A 22,409-nucleotide genomic window follows, 5' to 3' on the forward strand; every position below is an offset into this window, starting at 1 on the left:
CACAAATGCCTTAGCCTGCCACGTTGGCCAGGCTGGACTCGAACTCTTGGCCTCAAGTGATCTGCCTGCCGTGGCCTTTAAAGTGTTGGTATTACAGGCGTGAGCCACCGTGCCTGACTGCCACCTGCTCATTTATAAAGCCCCCTGCAATTCACTTGCAACCAAGACTGAGAATCCCTGGTGCAGAGTGCCTCCTCGAGTCCAGGAATGATCTGCAGCCCCCACTTCCCTTCCAGGCGTGTCTTTGTCTCCCTGTGGCTGTTTCTGGGAGACCCTGCATTTTTGAGTTCTTTTATTCGTGTCACCTGAGCATGTTCCCGTGGTTACCCTGACTGTGTTGCCGGCTGCATATTTATCCCTTTTGTATCTTCCGTCCTGGGTACTCTTCCACCTCCTCTGGGGTCAGCCCTTTCTTGCCTTACATTGTGCTGCTTTCTCTCCTGGCACCAAAGAATGAGGCAGCCAGTGCAGAGTGGGGGCTGTAGTCATCATCATCACTGAGGTATTGTGAGCCAGGAAAGATGATCTGTTTCAACACAGCACAGTGCCCAAGTGCCCTTGATAATTGTTGGCTGTCATTGACATTGTTGACGTTCTGATGGTGATTATTGATGCTGGGTGGACTCTTCCTGGGATCGGGGTGGATACCTAGCAGTCCTGTCCCTCTGTGTCCTTATCAGGGTCCTTTCCTAAGTCTGCAGCTAAGGCATCTGCCAGGGCTGGGGTCTCATCTGAAGACTCAACCAGGGAAGGGTCCACTTTGAAGCTTACCTGATTGTTGGCAGAACTCGGTTCCCCAGTTGTTCAAATGTTGAAATATTTCCTTATTACTGTGGAAACAGCCAGTGCCCCAGGTACCTTTTACAATGAACTCTCGGGAGGTCTCTGTGATCTGGGCACTAAAGGGTTAATTTCTGGCACTACAGGGGTCCCTGGGCCTCTGCCTCTTGGCTGATGCCCTTGTCAAACTGGTTATCTATTTTGAATATCACCTCTTGCAGTGCTTGGGAACCAGGGGACTGTGCCCTTTTCCTCCTGCCATTCCTTGCATCTTGGTCCTGGGAAGTGAGCTTATCACAGCAGAGATACTGTTACCTGGGCGGGGTTTTACCCATCCCTGCTGGTACAGGATGCTGACTTGGGCCCAGTGTCCTCAGTGGATGGAGCTCTCTGCACAGCTGCAAAGCACCGTTCCTGCCCCAAGGGACTGAACTCCAGATACCACCTGCCCCTCAACCAGACAGCCTGTTCATGGCCTCTGCAGAGCAGGTCTCCTTTCTGAGCATCCTGGCTGTGCAGTGCTCTGCCGTCTCTTCCCTGAAGTGGCCAGTTTTTCTTGCCCTTGGTTTTAGCATCTGGCTCATATAACTCCCCTCCCTTCCTTGTCTCTTTTCTGCCAGGGGTCTTGGGCATCATCGGTCCAGGGAAGGAAGCAAAGCAGATGGAGGATGGCGTGCTGGTGACGGACAGTGCAGGGGAGCAACTACAGAGGTAAGTGTGGAGAGGTGGCGTGACTGACGCAGGCCTCATGAGTTCACCATCTGCTCATGCTTCTGACACTTGAGTTCCCTATGTGGTGTGGGTCTTTGCTCAGGTCACTTGCGGGGGACCTGGAAGGTTCAAGCTTTGTGAAGCAGCATTCCATATAAAACTATCTCAAGGCCAGGTATGGTGGCTCATGCTTGTAATCTCAGCACTTTGGGAGGTTGTGGCAGGAGGATCTCTTGAGGTGGGGAGTTTGAGACCACCGTGGGCAACATAGCAAGACCCTGTCTCTACAAAAAAGGAAGTATCCTTGTGTTTGATTATAGAGGGCTTCCTTAGATCCCTGGGGATTCATAGCATATGCAGTATATTCACCGTGCTAGCTTTAGAAAACTGGCTGAGTCAGCTGGGCATGGTGGCTCACACCTGTAATTCCAGCACTTTCGAAGGCTGAGACGGGTAGATCACCTGAGGACAGGAGTTCAAGACCAGTCTGGCCAGCATGCGGAAACCCTGTCTCTACCAAAGATATAAAAATTAGCCAGGCATTGTGGCAGGCGCCTGTAAATTCTAGCTACTCGGAAGGCTGTGGCATGAGAATCATTTGAACCCAGGAGGCAGAGGTTGCAGTGAGCCAAGATTGAGCCATGGCACTCCAGCCTGGACAACAGAGTGAGCCTCATCTCAAAAAACAAAAAGAAAAAAACAGCAAAAGAACAACAACAAACAAATGTCTGAATTTGGGCTTTGACAAATTCAGAGCCCAAACATATTGGATCTTGGGGATTTGAGAAAGGATTATGGACCTGCAGTTGCTCTAGGGGTCAGAAGAGGGCAAAGGTGATGTGGCCTAGCACTGTGCCTTGGTACATGTCACTTTTGCCATTGTTATCATCTTACACAGCCTGCATTCTAGTGGGAGATTCCAGACAGTGCACGAGCGCAGAAGGATGGAAGATTTTCATGCGAGGTGCTAGCGTGGGTTTGTGAGCCCTAGGTCATGAAGCAGGGAGCCCCAGCTCCCCACCTGAATTCTAGATTTCATTCAGAGTTGGTTCTGATTCTTCCCTGTGCCGCTTCCTGAAAACCCACACTTGCTTTCGGATTTGAGGGCCACTTCCACCTCACTTGGCCTTAACCAAACACCTTTGCCCAGATCTCATGGGCAAGGAAAGGTTACCCACCCCCAGGCCCTAGATCAAGGAGGGGAGGTGCTGGAGGTTTATTTGGCCTTTAGGAAGTGTTTTCAGGGGACACAGTTTTGGGGGTGCAATGGATCACATGGGGCTCTTGACCTCAGGTAGCTTGTAATCTTGTTCAGGAGATAAGTAGGTAGAGGAAGGCATAGAAAGTTCCACAGCAAAGAGCCACATCTGTGTTTTGCATGGCCTCCGTAATTCCCTCCCTCCCTCCTTCCTTCCCTCCCTCCCTCCCTCCCTCCCTCCCTTCCTTCCTTCCTTCCGTTTTTAGAGATGGAGCCTCCCTCTCTTGTGCAGGCTGAGTTCAGGGTGCAGTGGCACCAACTCAGCCACTGACCACAAAACTGTGGGCAATGCAGTCTGTGATGTTCTCCGGGGTCTGCATAAAGATAATGACCACTGATGTACAGAAAGTCCTTTTGTTTTTCTTTTGAGGCAGGGTCTCACTCTGTCACTGAGGCTGGAGTGCCGTGACACAATCATGGCTCACTGCAGCTTCTGCCTCCTGGATTCAAACATTTCTGCCTCAACCTCCCTAGTAGTTGGGACTACAGGTGCCTGCCACCATACCTCCATAATTTTTTTATTTTTAGTAGAGACAGGGCTTCACCATGTTGGCCAGGCTGGTCTTGAACTCCTGGGCTCATCTTCCCTCCTCGGCCTCCCAAAATGCTGGGATTACAGGCGTGAGCCATTGCACCTGACCTGTTTTTCATTTCTCAGTTAGTCCTAATGATTATGTCCCTGAGAAAGTCTCAGTTGGATCCTAACCTGTTTTTGGTACCTCACAGCTGCTGTCCTCTCTTTGTAACAAGCAAAGTGGGTTCCAAGCTCCTGTTTTATTTATTTATTTTTTTAAAAAGATCATCTGTTTTGGGCAAGTGTTAATAATTCTCCATTTATGGTAGTGATCCAAAGTTTATTTTAAAAAATAAATGTGATTATGTTTTTAAAAAAGGGAATGGAATTTTTAAAATGTAGGATAAAAATATGCATAGATAAACAAAAAACCCCATGAAAAGTGGTAGCGGGGGAGTGAGGCTGGGACGCTTTCTCATATCCACCCCGATGTGTCCAGAGCTTCCCAGGACTGTCTGTTCCTGGTTTCTTCCTTAACTTGTCATCACAGTCAGGACTGTGGCCAGGGGCAGAGGTGACTGTGGTGTCCTCTCTCGCCTTACCCTTACTGACCCTCCAGGAAGCCAGAGAAATTACCCCAAATCATAGGACATGGGAAGGAAGGGGCAGAGATGCCAGGCCCATTTAATCCTCATTTAATTTCAATTTTACCTTCAAGGAGCAGCAAAGCCAGAGGGCTTATAACTTATCAAAGTTGGCCCAAGAGTGGAGCCGGACACAACATGCTCATTTCTTTTTCTCTTTTTTTTCCCTGAGACAGGATCTGACTCTGTCATTCAGGATGGAGTATAGTGGCACAGTCACGGCTCACGGCAGCCTCCACCTCCCAGATTCAAGTGATTCTCCCACCTTAGCCTTCCGAGTAGCTGGAAGTACAGGTATGCTCGACTAATCTTTTTTTATTTTTTGTAGAGCTGGGATTTCACTTTTTTGCCCAGGCTGTTCTTGAACTCCTGGGCTCAAGTAATCTGCCTGCCTTGGCCTCCCAAAGTACTGGGATTACAGGTGTGAGCCACCATGTCGGGCCACACACTTGTCACTTCTGAACCCCAAGCCCACCACACTCCACTGCTCATGAGAAAGGGGTTTCCAAACCCTGCAGACTAATTTTAGGGACAGCAGGCAGCTTGGCTGCATGATGAAGCCAACTGGTGAAATAAACACATTCTTAATTATGACCTGTCTTCTCTCCCACCTATTTCATTTCCCAGAATGGAGACTTGAAAACTCAAAAGGAAACAATCAGTTACGCATCAGACCTGTTACTTTTCAGCTAGACTGTAGGGTCAGATGATTTTTGTTTGTTTGTTTGTTTTTTGGTAGGGGGCAGGGCCTGGCTGTGTTGCTCAGGCTGGAGTGCAGTGGTGTGACCATAGCTTACTGCAGCCTCCAGCTTCTGGGTTCAAGCGATCCTCCTAGCTCAGCCTCCTGAGTAGCTGGGACTGTAGGTGTGGACCACCATGCCTAGCTAATTTTAAAATCTTTTGTAGAGATAGGGTCTTACTGTGTTTTCCATGCTGGTCTCAAACTCCTGGCCTCAAGCAGTTCTACCTTGGCCTCCCAAAGTGCTGGAATTATAGGGGTGAGCCACGGTGCCCAGTCCAGATGATTTTTAAGACTCAAAATTCAGCATGAAAAGCTCGAAATGACAGTGAGCACAGACCTGGGTAAAGACACCTGGAGTTTCTTTTTTTGTTTGTTTGTTTTTATTGCACTTTAGGTTTTGGGGTACATGTGAAGAACATGCAAGATTGTTGCATAGGTATACACGTGGCAGTGTGATTTGCTGCCTTCCTTCCCCTCACCTATATCTGGCATTTCTCCCCATGCCATCCCCTCCCACCCCTGCCCTCTGCTGTCCCTCGCCTGTTTCCCCCCAACAGACCCCAGTGTGTAGTGCTTCCTTCCCTGTGTCCATGTGTTCGCATTGTTTAACGCCCGCCTATGAGTGAGAACATGCGGTGTTTGATTTTCTGCTCCTATGTCAGTATGCTGAGAATGATGGCTTCCAGGTTCATCCATGTCCCTACAAAGGACGTGAATTCATCGTTTTTGATGGCTGCGTAGTATTCCATGGGCACCTGGAGTTTCTTGAAAACCAGCCAGGTGATTTAGGCAGGGGCTGGCCTAAAGCAGATTGCTGTCTTGCATGTGAGGTGACTAGACTGATTTGTTTAACGCCGTGCCGGGCTACCCAGGAAATACACCAAAGAAAGAAACTCCAACCTTTGCCTCCTGGAGGGAGCTGGGCACTGGGGAGATGGGTGAGTTGGTATTCTGTGCTCAGAGTGAAAGGAGCTGGGGAGGCTGGCCCAGCTGTCGTGTGGAGGTGACACTTGACCTTGGTTGCCGGGCAACATGTCACACATTGCCTGAAGCTCATTGGTGGCTTCTCTTTTCTGCCAGTCTTGGCATAAAAGTTGGAATCCTGACCCGAGTCTCCCATGTCATGTGTGGTCTGGCTACAATCGGTTTTTCCAGCCTCACTCCTTGCTGTCCCATGATCTCCTAGCTCCAGCCACCTGTGCCTTCTCTCAGTTCCCCAGATGCGCTGTGTTCCCTCCTGCCTCCAGGCCTCTGCACGTGCTGGTTCTGCCAGCCTCACTCCTTGCTGTCCCATGATCTCCTAGCTCCAGCCACCTGTGCCTTCTCTCAGTTCCCCAGATGCGCTGTGTTCCCTCCTGCCTCCAGGCCTCTGCACGTGCTGGTTCTGCCAGCCTTTCTCCATTTTCAGCTGGTTTAACTCCTTTTTTTTTTTTTTTTTCCCCCCTGGAGGCAGAGTCTCCCACTGTCACCCAGGCTGGAGAGCAGTCGTGCAGTTTTGGCTCACTGAAACTTTTGCTTCCTGGGTTCAAGTGACTCTTGTGCCTTAGCTTCCTCCTGAATAGCTGGGATGCTCGTGGCTGGATCATCAACATGTGTTAATGGGGGAGCCAGTTGTGCTGTGCTTTGGATTCCAACTCCCAACAGGAATGGGGGAGAGGAAAGGGAGAGGCATGAAGTTGGAGGAGTGGATACAATGCCTGGTGACCAGCTAGAATGGAGAGGAATTTGACATGTTGCCGGGATTTTCCCCATCAAAGGCATTCCTTGATGGCCCAAGAGGACACTTCCAGGTACCAGGGGAATGCTGTTAAAGCTATGAATTTCCCTCTAAGCACTCCTTTAGCTGCACCTCACAGGTGGTGATACACTGTTTTTATATTGTCACTTGGTTCACAATATTTTCCAGTTTCCTTTCTGACGACTTATGTGGCCCATAGGTTATCGTGAAAATGTGATATATGCCATGGAGTTGGCAGTGTGGCAGGCCTGGGTGATGGCTACACCTGGGTTGCTCATTTCTATACCATTCTTACCTGAATGTTTCATAATTCATCACTTTTTTGGGGGGGAGGGAGACAGTGTCAGTCCGTTATCCAGGCTGGAGTGTAGTGGCAAAATCTCAGCTCACTGCAACCTCTGCCTCCTGGGTTCAAGCGATTCTCTTGCCTCAGCCTCCCAAATAGTTGAGATTACAAGCATGCTTAGTAGAGATGGGTTCTGCCATGTTGGCCAGGCTGGTCTCAAATTCCTGACCTCAAGTGATCCGCCTGCCTCGGCCTCCCATAATTCATTCTTGTTGAAAATAATTTGTTTCCTGTTATCTTATTAAAAAAGAAAAAAAAGAAAAATGGGAACATAAAGAATGCCTGCTCACTCTAGAAATGCCTTTTGATTCTTGCAGGTCACTTGAACTGGCTCGTTCGGATGTCATCTGAGATGGAAACCAACATTGTGGCCATGGAGAGACTCAAGGAGTATTCAGAAACTGAGAAGGAGGTAGGCGCGGGCCCCTGGCCTGACCTCTGGGTCTTTGGTGTAGCTTTATCCTAAGGACATCTCTGAGCCCTGTCCTGTGTACCCTCTGCCTCTCAGCAGGATGGTGAGCTGGATACCCCATCAGATAGAAGTGTGTCTTACGCTCGTCCAGTCTTTTGGCAGCACTTACTTAGAGCCTGGTTTTAGGGTGAAAATAGTTGACCAGCATTCCCCAAGATCTGGGGTATCTGCATACGAGACTGTGGGATGCTGACAGGGCATTCAGAAGGTGTTCACATTGTAAAGAAGTTTCCCCCTCTAATTCTCTTTCATACCTTTTGATGGTATCACAGAGAAAGTGAGTTTGGTGCTAGCAGGTCTTTAACACCTTCGCAATTGAGATGACCTCCCTTTGACAGACGGATAAATAGCAGCCGTCACACTTGGAGCCTTCAACAGGACAGCCTCTATCTTCTATCAAAAATAACCTTCTGTTACTTACTATGTATTTGTTGTTGTTTTTGTTGTTGTTGTTTTTTGTTTTTAAGATGGAGTCTTGGCTGGGCGCAGTGGCTCATGCCTGTAACCCCAACACTTTGGGAGGCCGAGGTGGGTGGATCATGAGGTCAGGAGTTCAAGACAAGCTGGCTAAGATGGTGAAGCCCCTTCTCTACTAAAAATACAAAAATTGGCCTGGTGTGGTGGCAGGCGCTCTAATCCCAGCTACTCAGGAGGCTGAGGCAGTAGAATCACTTAACCCAGGAGGCAGAGCTTGCAGTGAGCCGAGATCATGCCACTGCAATCTAGCTTGGGCGACGGAGCAAGACTTTGTGTCAAAAAAAAAAGAGATGGTGTGTCACTGTCGTCCAGGCTGGAGTGCAGTGGCGCGATCTCAGCTCTTTGTAACCTCCACTTCCCAGGTACGAGTAATTCTCCTGCCTCAGCCTCCCGATTAGCTGGGATTACAGGCGCCGGCTATCACGCCTGGCTGTTTTGTTTTTTAGTAGAGATGGGGTTCACCAGGTTGGCCAGGCTGGTCTCGAACTCCTTACCTCAGGTGATCCACCCACCTCAGCCTACCAAAGTGCTGGGATTAGAGGTGTGAGCCACCGTGCCCGGCCTGTCTGTTATGTATTTGTATGGGAGACTCCTGTTATGGAAAATAATAGTACTTTTCCATTTGTGATTGTAATAAATTGTCCTCTGAAGTAAGCTGAGAAATCAGGTATAAGTGAGTTGATTAAGTGTATTTAAACAAGAGAATCAGTGCCTGCATACTACACAAATGATGCAGCCGGGAACTGAACAAGGGGGGATGCTGCAGTCACTTAACCCCAGTCTTCTTTTTATAGATGGAGGAAAAGGGAGCCTGGGGAGGGATGGTGGCATCAAGGTCCCACGTGGCGTGGTAGAACATCTGGGACGCATGTCCCCAGACTTTGATGCCACATTGTCCTTAATAACTGCCTTCTTAGGCCCTGAACAGCAGCAGAAGTAGAAACAGCAGTGATAACAGTCACAGTGATGCCTGGTGACACCCTGCTCCCCCGACACACACACACACAAGTAATAACAGGGACACGCACTGTGCCTTGTAGTACGTCAGGCCCAGACCTAAACACTTAACACAGAATAATGCAGTCAGTCTTTACCTCACCCTATGATTGATTTTTGAGACACAGTCTCATTTTTGCCCAGGCTGGAGTGTAGTGTGATCTCACTCACTGCCTCCTAGGCTCAAGTGATTCTCCTACCTCTGCCTCCTGCGGGTCTGGGACCACAGGCACACGTCACCACAGCCAGCTGGCTTTTGTATTTTTAGTAGATACGGGGTTTTGCCATGTTGTCCAGGCTGGTCTCAATCTCCTGAGCTCAAGTGATCCTCCTGCCTTGTCCTCCCAAAGTGCTGGGATTACAAGCGGGAGCCATTGTGCCCCAGCCCGATAATTTCAATGCTGTTATTACCCCCATTTTACAGGTGAGAAAACTGAGACAGAAAAGTGAAGTTACTTGTCCAAGATCACATGGCTGGTAAATGGCAGACCTAGGCTTTGAGCCTGCGCTTCCTCGGAGACCCTCTCCAGTGCCATGGGAGTCATACTACCCTGCCTCCTGAGGAAGTGCCCCTTGGGACAGAGACCAAGGCCTCTGGTAAGTTCTGTCCTCCCCAGGAATTCACAGAGGCGACCTCTGCCCACTCCTTTTTCTGGGTGAACCAGGTACCATGGTACTGGTGGCCCACGCCTGTAATCCCATCACTTTGAGAGGCCAAGGCCCGTAGATCACTTGAGGCCAGGAGTTTGAGACCAGCCTGGCCAACATGGTGAACCCCATCTCTACTAAAATCACAAAAATTAGCCGGGTGTGGTGGTGTACACCTATAATCCCAGCTACTCGCGAGGCTGAGGTGGACGGATCGGTGGAACCTGGAAGGCGGAAGCTGCAGTGAGCTGAGATTGCGTCACTGTACTCCATCCTGGGCAACAGAGCGAGACTCCGCCTCAGAAAAAAAAAAAAAAATTAACACAAGAACTTTATGGGGGAGAGTGAAAGTTGGTTCCTGTTCACCCCATTCCTCTTCTTCCCACAGAGGGGCCCCATTAGCATTTAGGTGTGTTTCCTCCAGAACTTTCCCGTTAGCATTTAGGTATGTTTCCTCCAGAACTTTCGTGGTTCTAGTGATCCTTTTGCCTCAGCCTACCAAATAGCTGGGATTACAGGCTCCCGCCACCATGTCCAGCTAATTTTTGTGTTTTTAGTAGAGACAGGGTTTCACCATGTTGGTCAGGCTGGTCCTGAACCCCTGACCTCAAGTGACCTTCCCGTCTCCGCCTCCCAAACTGCTGGGGTTACAGGCATGAGCTACCATGCCCCGCAACACTGTTATGTTATACCACATCCACAAAAGGGCTGAATGTCTTGCCTAAAAGGTGCCCGATGTTTTCTTGTTACATGCCTTCCACCGTGCTGCTGAGCTTGGCCGCGTGCTCTCCAGCCTGGTTCCGCACCTGTGTGTGCCCTGGAGGGATGTGCATTCTCTGAGGCTGAAACCACTGAACCTGGCCCACGCCACATCCAGCTGGGGGCCTCAGGAGATGCTGAACTGGACTGCTTTTCAGAAGCAGAGTTGTATTTCCCTCAGCAAGCTACCTCCCCACCCTGAGTCTCAGTCCCCTTGTGTGTAAACTGGGGATAACTGAAGGACCCTCCACATGGGACTGTTGTGAGGATGACGAGGCACCGTGATACAGTCCCTGCTTTTATCCTTGTCTTCCTGCCGGGGCGGGCAGCCAGGGTAACTCTTATTCTTGTGCCTGTCCAGAGAAGACCACTCATTTCATTGACTCCGTCCATAAATATTTATTTTAAAATTTGTTTTAAACAAATAAGTTCTATTGGTGTCTAAAAACAAAAATTAACCCAACATTGAAACATACTTCAAAATTTATCTTCCTGTTTTCTTGTTTCTTTTTTACCCACTGCAGTGTGAGGAACAAATCACAAGACACTTTAGAGAAACAGAGAACATGGTGTGGCTTTGACAGAATCACATTAAAATCTCTGTATTGTGATCCTCAAATCCTTAAAACTCGGCATCAGCTACTGCTTGCTATTTTGAAATTGCTCCCTTATCCAACCTAATGATAGTTATCTAAAAAACTGTTTCTTCTATAGGAAGTCTCTGACAAGCTGTTACTCATTTCCTTCAGGTTAAAAAAATCTGGGGGCAACATTTATATTTTGTTAGAAAACATTTAAAAAAGTTTACCTACTATGTTCACATTAAGAACAGTATCTGTGGCCGGGCGCCATGGCTCACGCCTGTAATCCCAGCACTTTGGGAGGCTAAGGTGGGCGGATCATGAAGTCAGGAGTCCAAGACCAGCCTGGCCAACATGGTGAAACCCTGTCTGTGCTAAAAATACAAAAATTAGCTGGGTGTGGTGACAGGCACTTGTAATCCCAGCTACTCGGGAGGCTGAGGCAGGAGAATCACCTGAACCCAGGAAGTGGAGGTTGCAGTGAGCTGAGATCACACCACTGCACTCCAGCCTGGGTAACAGAGTGAGACTCCGTTTCACAAACATAAAAAGAACCATTTTGATACAAGTCATTTGTATAATTATTTTAAGAGAAAGGTGAACATGAACATCAGACGAATTCTGGCAGACAAAAGTGAACAGCTACAGTCTAGTCAGCCGTTATATATTAGAGAGATGACAGCTTTACAAAGGGTTTCGCTGACCTACTGAGAGATGATGTTCCCTCAGTTTCTGTGCCTTCTACCACTGGTTCACCCTCTGTATTAGCAACTGTGTCACTCTTGCTATGTCCACCTACTATGTGCTCTGAGCCCTGGGATACAGTGGTGAACAATTAGAGCCTGTCCTCACTGAGTGGATGGTGCAGTGAGCATGGGAGACAGAATACACTCTAGTATGTGAGCCCTGAGAGGGCCAGAGGCAGGCAGTGCTCTGAAGGAGAAGGCAGCGTGGGAGGGGACATAGATGCAGGCCTGAGAGCCCTCCGCATCGATCAGAGATCCGCAGGATGCGGGGGTCATGTGGGAACAGCAAACCCCCAGTGCTGAGTCCTGGGAGGCCACCTTGGGCAGCACAGTGAGAGGGAGGGGATGCTGGGGGAGTCGCAGCTTTCTAGGATGGACTGGGAGGAATCCCTTACTGTCTCCCTGTGCTGTGATCAAAGGCACCTTGGCAAATCCAGGAAACAGCTCCGCCCAGCAGCTGGCTCCAGGTGGGCTGAGTGGAATTCTGAACTACTGCCAGCGCTACCGAGACCTGGATTTTGTTCTCAGGCACATCAGTGGGGGACAAAAGGTGGGTACGCATCACCACCCCATTCCCAGTCGGGCTCAGGGTGCCACCAGGTGGATGAACCGAGCTGCGGCATCTGCCCCATCACAGCTCCACACTTCCGCTTGAATGGCTGTTGCAGGGGTTGGAAGTGGATTGTGGGAGTAAGTCGTTAGAGCGCATCCAACTTGTAGAAGGGAAAGCTTAAGTGAACTGATAGGCCAGAGACCAAATGAGCCCCACAGATGCGTTTTGGAAGATTTTTTTTTTTTTTTGACATAGGGTCTCTGTCACCCAGGCCAGAGTATGCCACTATGTCCGGCTCATTTTTGTATTTTTTATAGAGATGGGATCTCAGTATGTTGCCCAGGCTGGTCTGGAACTCTTGATTTCAAGTGATCTGCCCACCTCAGACACCCAAAGTGCTGGGATTGTAGGAGTGAGCCACCATGCCTGGCCCCTGGAATTTTTTTTTTTTTTTGGCGGTGGGGGGTGGGGGGGTTCTGAGACAGTCACTCTGTTGCCCAGGCTGGAGTGCAGCAGCATCATCTCGGCTCACTGCAACCTCCATCCCCCGGGTTCAAGTGATTCTCCTGCTTCAGTCTCCTGAGTATCTGGGACTACAGGTACGTGCCACCACGCTTGGCTCATTTTTGTTATTTTTAGTAGAGACAAGGTTTCATCATGTTGGCCAGGCTGCTTTCAAACTCCTGACTCAGGCGATCCACCTGCCTTGGCCTCCTAAAGTGCTGGGATTACAGGCATGAGCCACTGCGCCCGGCCCTTGCTAAGTCTTTATGGCTTATGTTATGTCATGAGAATTTCTGCATGCATGTTGCTCTGTGACATCCTGTAGGAGGGGAGAGGAAGCTCATCTCTCAAAAGCCCAGGGAGAACTGGAGATGAGGAATATCATTATTGGCCATTAACTGCAGAACCTAGTTCCTTCAAAGGAGGACGTGTGGAGACCAGGTCATGGCAAAGGGCATGGAAGATCTGCTTGAATCTTTCAGGTATTTCAACAGCTCATGAAGGGAAACTCACCATCAGAGGTGTGAAAAACAGCATGGAGAAATGAGGAAATACCTAATTATTAGTAAATAGTTACTGAGTCGAAACAAATAGGGCTTTCTTGCAAATTCCTTCTGCCTCTTGTGTCTCTTTTAAGGTCTCTAGTAACTTACAAAAAGCTGAGGAATTCCTTTCGGGAGCCTGGCAAAAAGAAGAGTGTCCTTCTTGACACTTGGCCAAAACACCCTTAACAGAGTTTCTCTGGGCAGTGGGTGAGGGGGGGGTGTGGAGCTGTGCTGACGAGATGACCAATGCCTGAGGTAGGGCAGAGATAAGGGCACTGTGGGGCAGGGCCAAGTCCAGATGCCGGCATTCACACCACACCTGGTTCCTCTGTCCTGCAGGTTGACATCATGGGGCGGACGGGAGCAGGGAAGTCGTCCCCGACCCTGGGGTTCTTTCGGATCAATGAGTCTGCCAAAGGAGCGATCATCATCAATGACATCAACATTGCCAAGATCACCTCATCCCCCAGGTGGGGTCTGGGTGCCACTCAGGGGGTGAGCCAGGGGTGGCATGCGCTAACAGTGATGTGTGTTTAGTTTTGGGACAAACATACTCGTGGCCCTACTTCATTTTTTTCTCTTCCTGAAACACAGGGTCTTTTTTTCTTGAAGTCTGGTCTCCATACAGTCTCGGCTCACTGCAACCTCCGCCTCCCAGGCTCAAGCGATTCTCCCAACCCAGCCTCCTGAGTAGCTGGGACTACAGGTACATGCCAGCACACCCAGTTCATTTATTTTTTTATTTTTTGTGGAGATGGGGTTTCACCATGTTATCCAGGCTGCTCTTCAACTCCTGGGCTCAAATGATCTGCCCACCTTGGCCTCCCAAAGTGCTGGGATTACAAATGTGAGCCACCACACCTGGCCTTCATTATTTTTATTGATTAGGCTATGCTGCTGCTTCCCTGAATTTCCTCTTAGCATATGATTAACCATGTGGAAAATCACTGAGTATCACTCCCGACTTCCTGTCCTGCAAGTGGTAGTTTTCTGAGCATCCAGAAAAATCCAAAAGGACCACGTCTCCTCTCTCTGTTGTCAGAGTCAGACTGAGAATCTCTAACCCTTCTAAGAACTAGATTAGATCACGGGGTGCATGTGCAGGCTTGTTACATGGGTATATTATGCAGTGTTTACCCTTGGGCTTCTATGGATCTCATCACCCAAATATTGAATAGAGTACCCGAGTTTCTCAGCCATTACCCTCCTCCATCTCTCCTTACTTTTGGAGGCTCCCGTTCTCTTGTTCCCATCTTTACATCCACGAATACCCACAGTTCAGCTACCACTTAAAAGTGAGAACATGCAGTATTTGGTAACTGTATTTTTTTCTTTCAATTGAGACAGTCTCTCGCTATGTCTCCCAGAATGGAGTGAAGTGGTGCGATCTCGGCTCACTGTAATCTCTGCCTTCTGCGTTCAAGTGATTTTCTTGCCTCAGCCTCCCAAGTAGCTGGGATAACAGGTGCACGCCACCATGCCTGGCTAGTTTTGTATTTGTAGTAGAGACGGGGTTTCACCATATTACACAGGCTGGTTCTCAAACTGCTGACCTCAAGTGATCTGCCTGCCTCAGCCTCCCACACAGTGCTGGGATTACAGGGGTGAGCCAACATGCCTGACTAAAATAAGGATTTTCTAGATCAATCCCTGCAGTTGGATTCCTTAATATGTTGCCTTCTAGTGTAATCTTCCCTAAAGTTTCTTAGAAGATTCTCTTTTGGAGGTGGAGGACAGAAATCCACAGGACTTTACCATTAGGATTTACCTCTCACTTCTGGAAGGTTCTCAACCCACGTGCATATTGAAGGCTCAAGGAAGTTGTATGGAAAGGAAATGTCTTATTCTGCCACACTGAGATTTTTCACGTTTTTGCCCCAATTATTAAGGAATTTATTTTGGGGAGGGGACAGTCTTGCTGCGTCACCCAGAGTGGAGTGCAGTGGCCTGATCTCGGCTCACTCCAACCTCTGCCTCCTGGGTTCAAGTGATTCTCCTGCCTCAGCCTCCCGAGGAGCTGGGACTAGAGGTGTATGCCACCACGCCCGGCTAATTTTTGTATTTTTAGTTGAGACCGGGTTTCGCCATGTTGGCCAGGCTGGTCTTCATCTCCTGACCTCAAGTGACGTGCCCACTTTGGCCTCCCAAAGTGCTGGGATTACAGGCATGGGCCACTGCACCTGGCCTTTTTCTCCATTATTAACATCACCAGCAACAGTGATTCCAAGGAGCTCTGAAACCCCACCTTCACCAGTCCTGGCCAGAAGTCCTTAGGTCTCACCTCTTCTCCGTCCATGTCAGCGTGACGTAGGCATCACATCCCACCACTCTCTTCTCTCTGAACAGGACCCTGTTGTTTTCGGGTTCCTTCTGCATGAAGCTGGACCTGTTCAGCCAGTACTCACATGAAGTCTGGACGTCCCTGGAGCTGGCTCACCTGAAGGACTTCGTGTCAGCCCTTCCCGATAGGCTGACCACGAGTGCGCAGAAGGTGGAGAGAACCTCAGGTAGGCGGGGTAGACTGAGGAACACCAGATAAGGTCTGCTAGGTGCCACCTCAGTAGGGGTGTTTGAATATTCTGTCCAGATCTGTGTCAGACCTGGATTTGAGTCCCAGTTGTGCTGCAGATGTCTCATTTGTCCCTTCAGCTTTTGGAGCCTCAGTTTCTGTATCTGTAAAATGGGTCTTAATCCAGGCTCTTTGTACCATGTGGTGTAATAACCAGGATGGACAATGCATTTCCTTTTATACACACTGGCTCCATTCAGTTGACAGGGATCATCAGTTGTTAAGCTATAGAAAGGCTTCTGTACGTGTAGCCTGAGAACCCCCATCTTGTTAGTATTCATGATTTTTTCTTTTTTGAGACAGAGTCTCACTCTGTCACCCAGGCTAGACTGCAGTGGTGTGATCTCAGCTCACTGCAACCTCTGCCTCCCAGGTTCAAGTGATTTTCCTGCCTCATCCTCCCAAATAGCTGGGACTGCAAGCACATGTGATCACACCTGGCTACTTAGTAGAAACAGGGTTTCACCGTGTTAGCCAGGATGGTCTTGATCTCTTGATCACATGATCCACCGCCATCAGCCTCCCAAAGTGCTGGGATTACAGGCATGAGCCACCGTGCCCAGCATTACTTATTTATTTTAGGACAGGGTCTTGCTTCATTGCCCATGTCACCCAGGCTGGAGTACACTGGCACAATCATGGCTCACTGCAGCCTTGAACTCCTAGGCTCAAGTAATATCCCCACCTCAGCCTCGCAAACAGCTGGGACTATGGGTTTGTATCACCATGCCTTGTTAATTTTCCTATTTTTAAAGAGACAGAGTCTCAATATGTTGCCCAGGCTGATCTCAAACTCCTGGCCTCCAGCGATCCACCCTCCTCCCTCTCCCAAAGTGCTTGGATTACAGGTGTGAGCCACCACACGCATCCAGAAGGGTTTTCTTGAACACCCACCATGGGTCAGGCATGCTGATAGTAACCTCCATTTCACAGATAAGGAAGCTGAGGCACAGAGAAGTTCGGCCACTGGTTTAGGGTCCTGCTGCTACAAATCTGAAGTTCATGCACAGTTGCAGCCAGACAGGACTGTTGAAAACATCCATCTAATCCTATCTTGTCACTCGCCTGTCCATGGCTATCTCTTGCTCTTAGAAGAAATTCCAGCCAGGCAGGTGACTCAACACCCGTAATCCCACACTTTGGGAGGCTGAGGTGGGTGGATAACCCAAGGTCAGGAGTTTGAGGCTACCCTAGACTAACACGGTGAAATCCCATCTCTGCTAAAAATACAAAAGTCAGACCGGGCGCGGTGGCTCAAGCCTGTAATCCCAGCACTTTGGGAGGCCGAGGCGGGTGAATCACGAGGTCGAGGGATCGAGACCGTCCTGGTCAACACGGTGAAACCCCGTCTCTACTAAAAATCTAAAAAATTAGCTGGGCATGGTGGCGTGTGCCTGTAATCCCAGCTACTCAGGAGGCTGAGGCAGGAGAATTGCCTGAACCCAGGAAGCGGAGGCTGCGGTGAGCCGAGATCGCGCCATTGCACTCCAGCCTGCGTAACAAGAGCGAAACTCTGGCTCAAAAAAAAAAAAAAAAAAAAAAAATACAAAAGTCAGCCAGGCGTGGTGGCAGGTGCCTGTAATCCCAGCTGCTTGGGAGGCTGAGACAGGAGAATCGCTTGAATCTGGGAGACAGAGATTGTGCCATTGCACTGCACGCTGGGTGACAAGAGTAAAACTCCATCTCAAAACAAAAAAACTGAAATTCCAAGATTCTTATCTCGCCCCCACTCACTGCCTGCCAGCCTCATGGGACCCCTTTCTCTGGCACCCTAAAGCACTTACCACTTTGGAGCCATTGTGCCTGCTGCTTCCTCTGCCTGGAGTACTCTTGCTCTTGCTCTTTGTATGATTAGTTCCTTCACACATTCTTTGGTGAAGCTCACATGTCTCTTCTCAGAGCATCCCATCCACACCACCCATGACCCTCAGTTGGTCTCCATTTCATCATATTTTCCTTAAGAGGCAGGGTCTCACTCTGTCACCCAGGCTGGATTGAAGTGGTATGATCATAGTTCACTGCACCCTTGAACTCCTGGCCTCAAGCAATCCTCCCATCACAGCCTCCCAAAGTTGGGATTACAGGCGTGAGCCACTGCGCCTGATCATTCTTATTTTCTTATTTTTTTTGAGATGGAGTCTCGCACTATCACGCAGGCTGGAGTGCAATGGCACAATCTTGACTCATGGCAACCTTCACCTCCTGTGTTCAAACGATTCTCCCACCTCAGCCTCCTGAGTAACTGGGATTACAGGCGTCCACCAACACGCCCAGCTAATTGTTTTGTATTTTTAGTAGAGACGGGGTTTCACTATGTTGGCCAGGCTGGTCTCAAAATGCTGACTTCGTGATGCACCCGCCTTGGCCTCCCAAAGTGCTGGGATTACAGGTGTGAGCCACCACACCCAGCCCTAATGTATCTAAAGGTTTTCTCTAAACATGACTATGAAAAAAATAAAAAATAATAAAAAAAACATGACTACCTATCCATCTGATCTTACTTTGGATTCTTGTGCACCATGAACACGGTGGGATAGCTCAGTGTGTGAGAAGTGTCCTCAGGGTGGCTAGCTGGGATGGGGGTAAGCCCCAGTGATCCCCAGGGACTGAGGTACCTCAGGATCCTTGCTACCCTGTACCCCTGTATAGAAGGCACTTAAGCTCAAAGCACCTGGTACCAGTGGCCTGTGGTTCTGCTCCCTGAGATCCCGCTCATTAAGAGGGGAGAGTAGCAGGTAGCAGGTCCCTCTGCTTCAGACAGTGAGCTCAGCTGTGTCCCGGCTGGAGGGAGCTGCAGGAAATGGGGACCGCAGGCCTCCTCCTGGCCTCTTGTCCATGTGTTCTGGCCAACAGCAAGTGATGCTCTGTGTATAGACCCAAGCCCTGCACATAACCCAGCTGCCAAAGCATAAATGACCGGGCCTGGCATGGTGGTTAACAACCAAGGGGAGGATCTTCCTTTGGAACCAGCCCTGCCCTGCTGCAGCATTGAGACAGCTCCACAAGCTGGCTCGGCCCCCTTGAAGACATCCATCATGCTGGAAGGCATTTGTTCATCCCATGAAATGGCCCTATGGGGACCTAATCATCTTGGCCAACTGGACCAATTTTGGTGAATTATCCCCCAGCAGGGCGCCATGGGGGGACTTCAGCAGGTGCTTTATCCATGTGCTGGTCGCCCCCTAACTGCCCGAGACACAGGTGGTCCCTTCAGCTACATCAGCTTCAGCCTGTGCCTTTGAGTGTGGTACCATGGTGGACTCACCTCTCAGGTCTAAGCTCGGCCTCCTGCCTGCAGAGGAGTCTCTAGGGTCCTTGGTGCTGGTCCCAGGTTCTGTTTCTGCAACGTCAAGAGAGTCCTGTCACACAACATGGGCCAGATACTCACTTTGACACCCACTGACCAGGTGGCCTTAACTGCTCTGACCATCCATTTTCCCTGTTCTGGCTTCTGCCACCTCTCCAGCAACCTCAACACCCCACTCTGAGTTCTTCCAGGAACATCATTCAGGCATTCACTCACTCATTCACTTTTTCAATCAGTAAATTAAGCACTTGCTGCGAAACTGAGGTTGGAAAAACAGCAGTGAACACTGTATAAAGTTATCTGTTTCTCCTGACAGCCTTGCTCAAGCAGTTCCTTGTGTCTGGAATGCTCTTTTCTGCCTAACTCCTACCTACCCTCAGGAACCATCTCTCCCAGGAAGGATACCTCCCCACCACTATCCCCCAGGTGTGGCCAGTAACTGAAGGCAGAGCTGTAGAAGTTTAACCACAGACCTGTAAGCAAGAAGTAACTGCTAGCATTGGCTGCTGAGAGCTGGGGGGTAGGGGTGCTATTTGTTACACAGCATCATTGCAGCAAAAGCTGACCAATAACAAACAGGCAAGTTCTAGCTTCAAGCTTCAGGACTGGGACATTGTGAATCAACACTTAGGGTTTTTAGCCAGTGTGGGCCAATCCTAAGCAGATGTTCTCAGAAGAGACAAAGTCTGAGCTTGAGGGAGACCTGGGTGAGTCCTTGCTCTGTCATGCAGGGATAGTAAAAAGCCTAGTGATTAAAAAAACATTCTCTGGAATCAAGTTGCTTGGGTGCAAATCCCAGTGCTGCCACTTATAAGCCATGTAACCTGGGACTAGTTTCTTAACTTTTGGGTCTCAGTTTCCTCATCTGTGAAGTGGAAATGATTCTAGTCCCAGCCTCACAAGGGCATCATGTTGATTTAGTGAGCTAATATATGTGATGTGGTTTTTTTTTTTTTTTGAGACGGAGTTTCGCTCTTGTTACCCAGGCTGGAGTGCAATGGCACGATCTCGGCTCACCGCAACCTCCGCCTCCTGGGTTCAAGCAATTCTCCTCCCTCAGCCTCCTGAGTAGCTGGGATTACAGGCATGCGCCACTATGCCCAGCTAATTTTTTGTATTTTTAGTAGAGACGGGGTTTCACCACGTTGACCAGGATGGTCTCGATCTCTCGACCTTGTGATCCACCCGCCTCGGCCTCCCAAAGTGCTGGGATTACAGGCTTGAGCCACCGCGCCCGGCTGTGATGTGTTTTAAGTTGCTACTTTTCATTGTGGGTGAGCTTGGCTTGGCAACTCTGCTCCCAGAACCTTGTCATGTATCCAGTGGACTATGTGTTCTTTGGATTAGAAACTCTAGCTGGCATGTTATAGCTTTCCAGGCACCAAAACCTTCTTGTGCTGTCTCCATAGCAACTGCAAGCATAGACTCTGGAGTTGGACACACTCAGGTTCTAATCTGGTGACCTTGGGCAACTGATTTAACGCTGTTTGCTCATCTGTAAAATGACAGCAGTAACTTCACATGCCTCTGAGGGCACTCTGAGAATCAAATGAAATAGTGCATTTTTTACAGAAGCACTTAGCACAGCCCCTGGCTAGTGGATGGTGTTACTGGCTCTTCTTGGAGAGAGGGGACCTATTGGAGAGCCGTCTGCTTCTGGGCATGGGCCTGCAGGGAGGGTGTGACCAGAGCACTCCACTCTTGGCCAGTAGGACCCTTTGAGCCTTTTCCCCCAAGGATGGCAAGAGCCAGGCACGGAGAATCAGCAGAGCCCACCCAGTACCTCCTTCTCCTCTGTCTCCTGACTGTCCGGCTTGATCCAGAAGACTCATGAGAGCCCCTTCTTGTGCAGAAGCTCCTGGTAGGAACCCATCTCTACAATGGCCCCATCTGCCAGCACCATGATCCAATCAGTCTTGGGCAGGATGTGGAATGCGTGGGTCAGGAGAATCTGTGCCTGGGCAGGGAAAGGTTAGAAGTTAACACACATGTGGCCACGTTCCATGGCTCATGCCTGTAATCCCAACACTTTGGGAGGCCAAGGCAGGTGGATCACTTGAGGTCAAGAGTTCAAGACCAGCCAGGTCCACATGGCTAAGCCCTGTCTCTACTAAAAATACTAAAATGAGCTAGGTATGGTGGCACACACCTGTAGTCACAGCTACCTGGGAAACTGAGGCATGAGACTCACTTGAAGCTGGCAGGCAGAGGTTGCGGTGAGCTGAAATTGCACCATTGCATTCCATCCTAGGTGACAGAGCAAGACTCTGTCAAAAAGAAGGAAGGAAGGGAGAAAAAGAGGGAGGGAGGGGAAGGGAAAGAGGAAGGAAGGGAAGGGGAAAGAAAGAAAGAAAAGTTACACACATGTGCTTGGCCAGCCTCCTGGAGCAGGGGGTAGGGGTGGGAGTATTGTCCCCGGACTCAGAGTGAGGAGAGCTTCCCTTCTTGTGCTCCTGCCATCTTTCTTGAAAACAGCATTTCCAAATAGAGAAACAGAGGGGACTGCTTCAGCCTGTCTCAAGAAGACAAGGAGTCCACCTGACCCAGGCCAATCATCCAAGGCAGAGCTGTAGTAAACCACAGACACATAAGCAAGAAACAAACGGCTGCTGTTGTAAGCTGATGGAATCTGAGGGGTTGTTATGTAGCATCATCACAGCAAAAACTGACCAATACAAAGAGGAAAACTGGACTCAAGTGGAAGGGGGCGGTGAGAGAAACCTGGGTTAGGACTGGATGCTAAGGGCAGCCTTTGCCTTTGCCCTGTGCCCTCTGACACATGTTCCCAAACTTACCGTTTCCTGGAGTAGCCCGCCAGGCCTGATGACCTGGTTGAAGATGTGCTGGCCGACGTGGGCGTCCAGAGCCACCAGGGGGTCATTCAGCAGGTAAACAGCTGCCTTTCTGTACATAGCCCGGGTGAGGTTCCGCTGCTGCTTCTCGCCCCTGAGAGGTTCATGCCCTGTGGCCACAAAAGGAACAGTGTCCTATGTCTGCATCTACAGGGTGAAACTGGGGAGCCCAGGCAGGAGCAGGTTGGGGCACATCTGCCCATCAGGGTGAGGTGTAGCTCCCCATGCCTGTCCCCTGGGGACATGCTCAACTTCAAAGGCACTCACTGCCAAGCCAGCATCCCCTCCGTCCTCCCCTTCCCGGCATGCTTCCCGGAGGAGTTACCTGCGCTGCCCAAGCTGCTCTGTCTCCTACTCGCTCTCTGTATCCATTTGAGTCCAACCTCTGTTCCCTTTCTCCACTGAGACCAACTTTAACGAGGCCATCATTCATTTCCCTAATTCTGTGATCCGATGGTAACTTTTTAGTCCTCCTTTAAAAAAATTTTTGAATTTTAATTGATTTTAGTTTTTATTGATATGTAATAGTTGTACCTATTTGAGGGGCACAGGTGATATTTTTGAGAGCTGTAGAGCAGTGGTCCCCAACCTTTTTGGCACCAGGGATCAGTTTTGTAGACGGCAACTTTTGCATGGACCTCGGGGCAGGGGGGTGGTTTCAGAATGA

At 49.6% G+C, this 22,409-nt stretch overlaps 1 protein-coding gene across 11 annotated transcripts in view; it reads left to right on the plus strand.

The window, feature by feature from the left end:
• The window catches only part of LOC120362790 (multidrug resistance-associated protein 1-like), a 60,316-nt gene that overhangs the window by 21,858 nt on the left and 16,049 nt on the right, over positions 1 to 22,409 (plus strand). The window contains exons 2-10 of one of the 11 annotated variants that reach the window (XR_012513424.1): positions 1,401 to 1,491; positions 4,084 to 4,201; positions 7,051 to 7,145; positions 9,103 to 9,275; positions 11,832 to 11,962; positions 12,467 to 12,951; positions 13,354 to 13,484; positions 13,609 to 13,720; positions 14,362 to 18,795. Coding sequence is in view for 5 of the 11 variants with exons in the window: in XM_074384487.1 (XP_074240588.1) it covers positions 12,914 to 12,951; positions 13,354 to 13,484; positions 13,609 to 13,720; positions 15,361 to 15,521 (442 nt within the window). In the remaining 6 variants the exon portion in view is untranslated. Of the gene's footprint in view, positions 1 to 1,400; positions 1,492 to 4,083; positions 4,202 to 4,874; positions 6,440 to 7,050; positions 7,146 to 9,102; positions 9,276 to 11,831; positions 11,963 to 12,466; positions 12,952 to 13,353; positions 13,485 to 13,608; positions 18,796 to 22,409 lie in introns of those variants that run through there. The other 10 variants (XR_012513425.1, XR_012513426.1, XM_074384487.1 and 7 more) reach the window with 10 other exon arrangements.

The sequence above is a fragment of the Saimiri boliviensis genome, chromosome 14, assembly GCF_048565385.1.
Source record: "Saimiri boliviensis isolate mSaiBol1 chromosome 14, mSaiBol1.pri, whole genome shotgun sequence".
Taxonomy (NCBI): Eukaryota; Metazoa; Chordata; class Mammalia; order Primates; family Cebidae; genus Saimiri; species Saimiri boliviensis.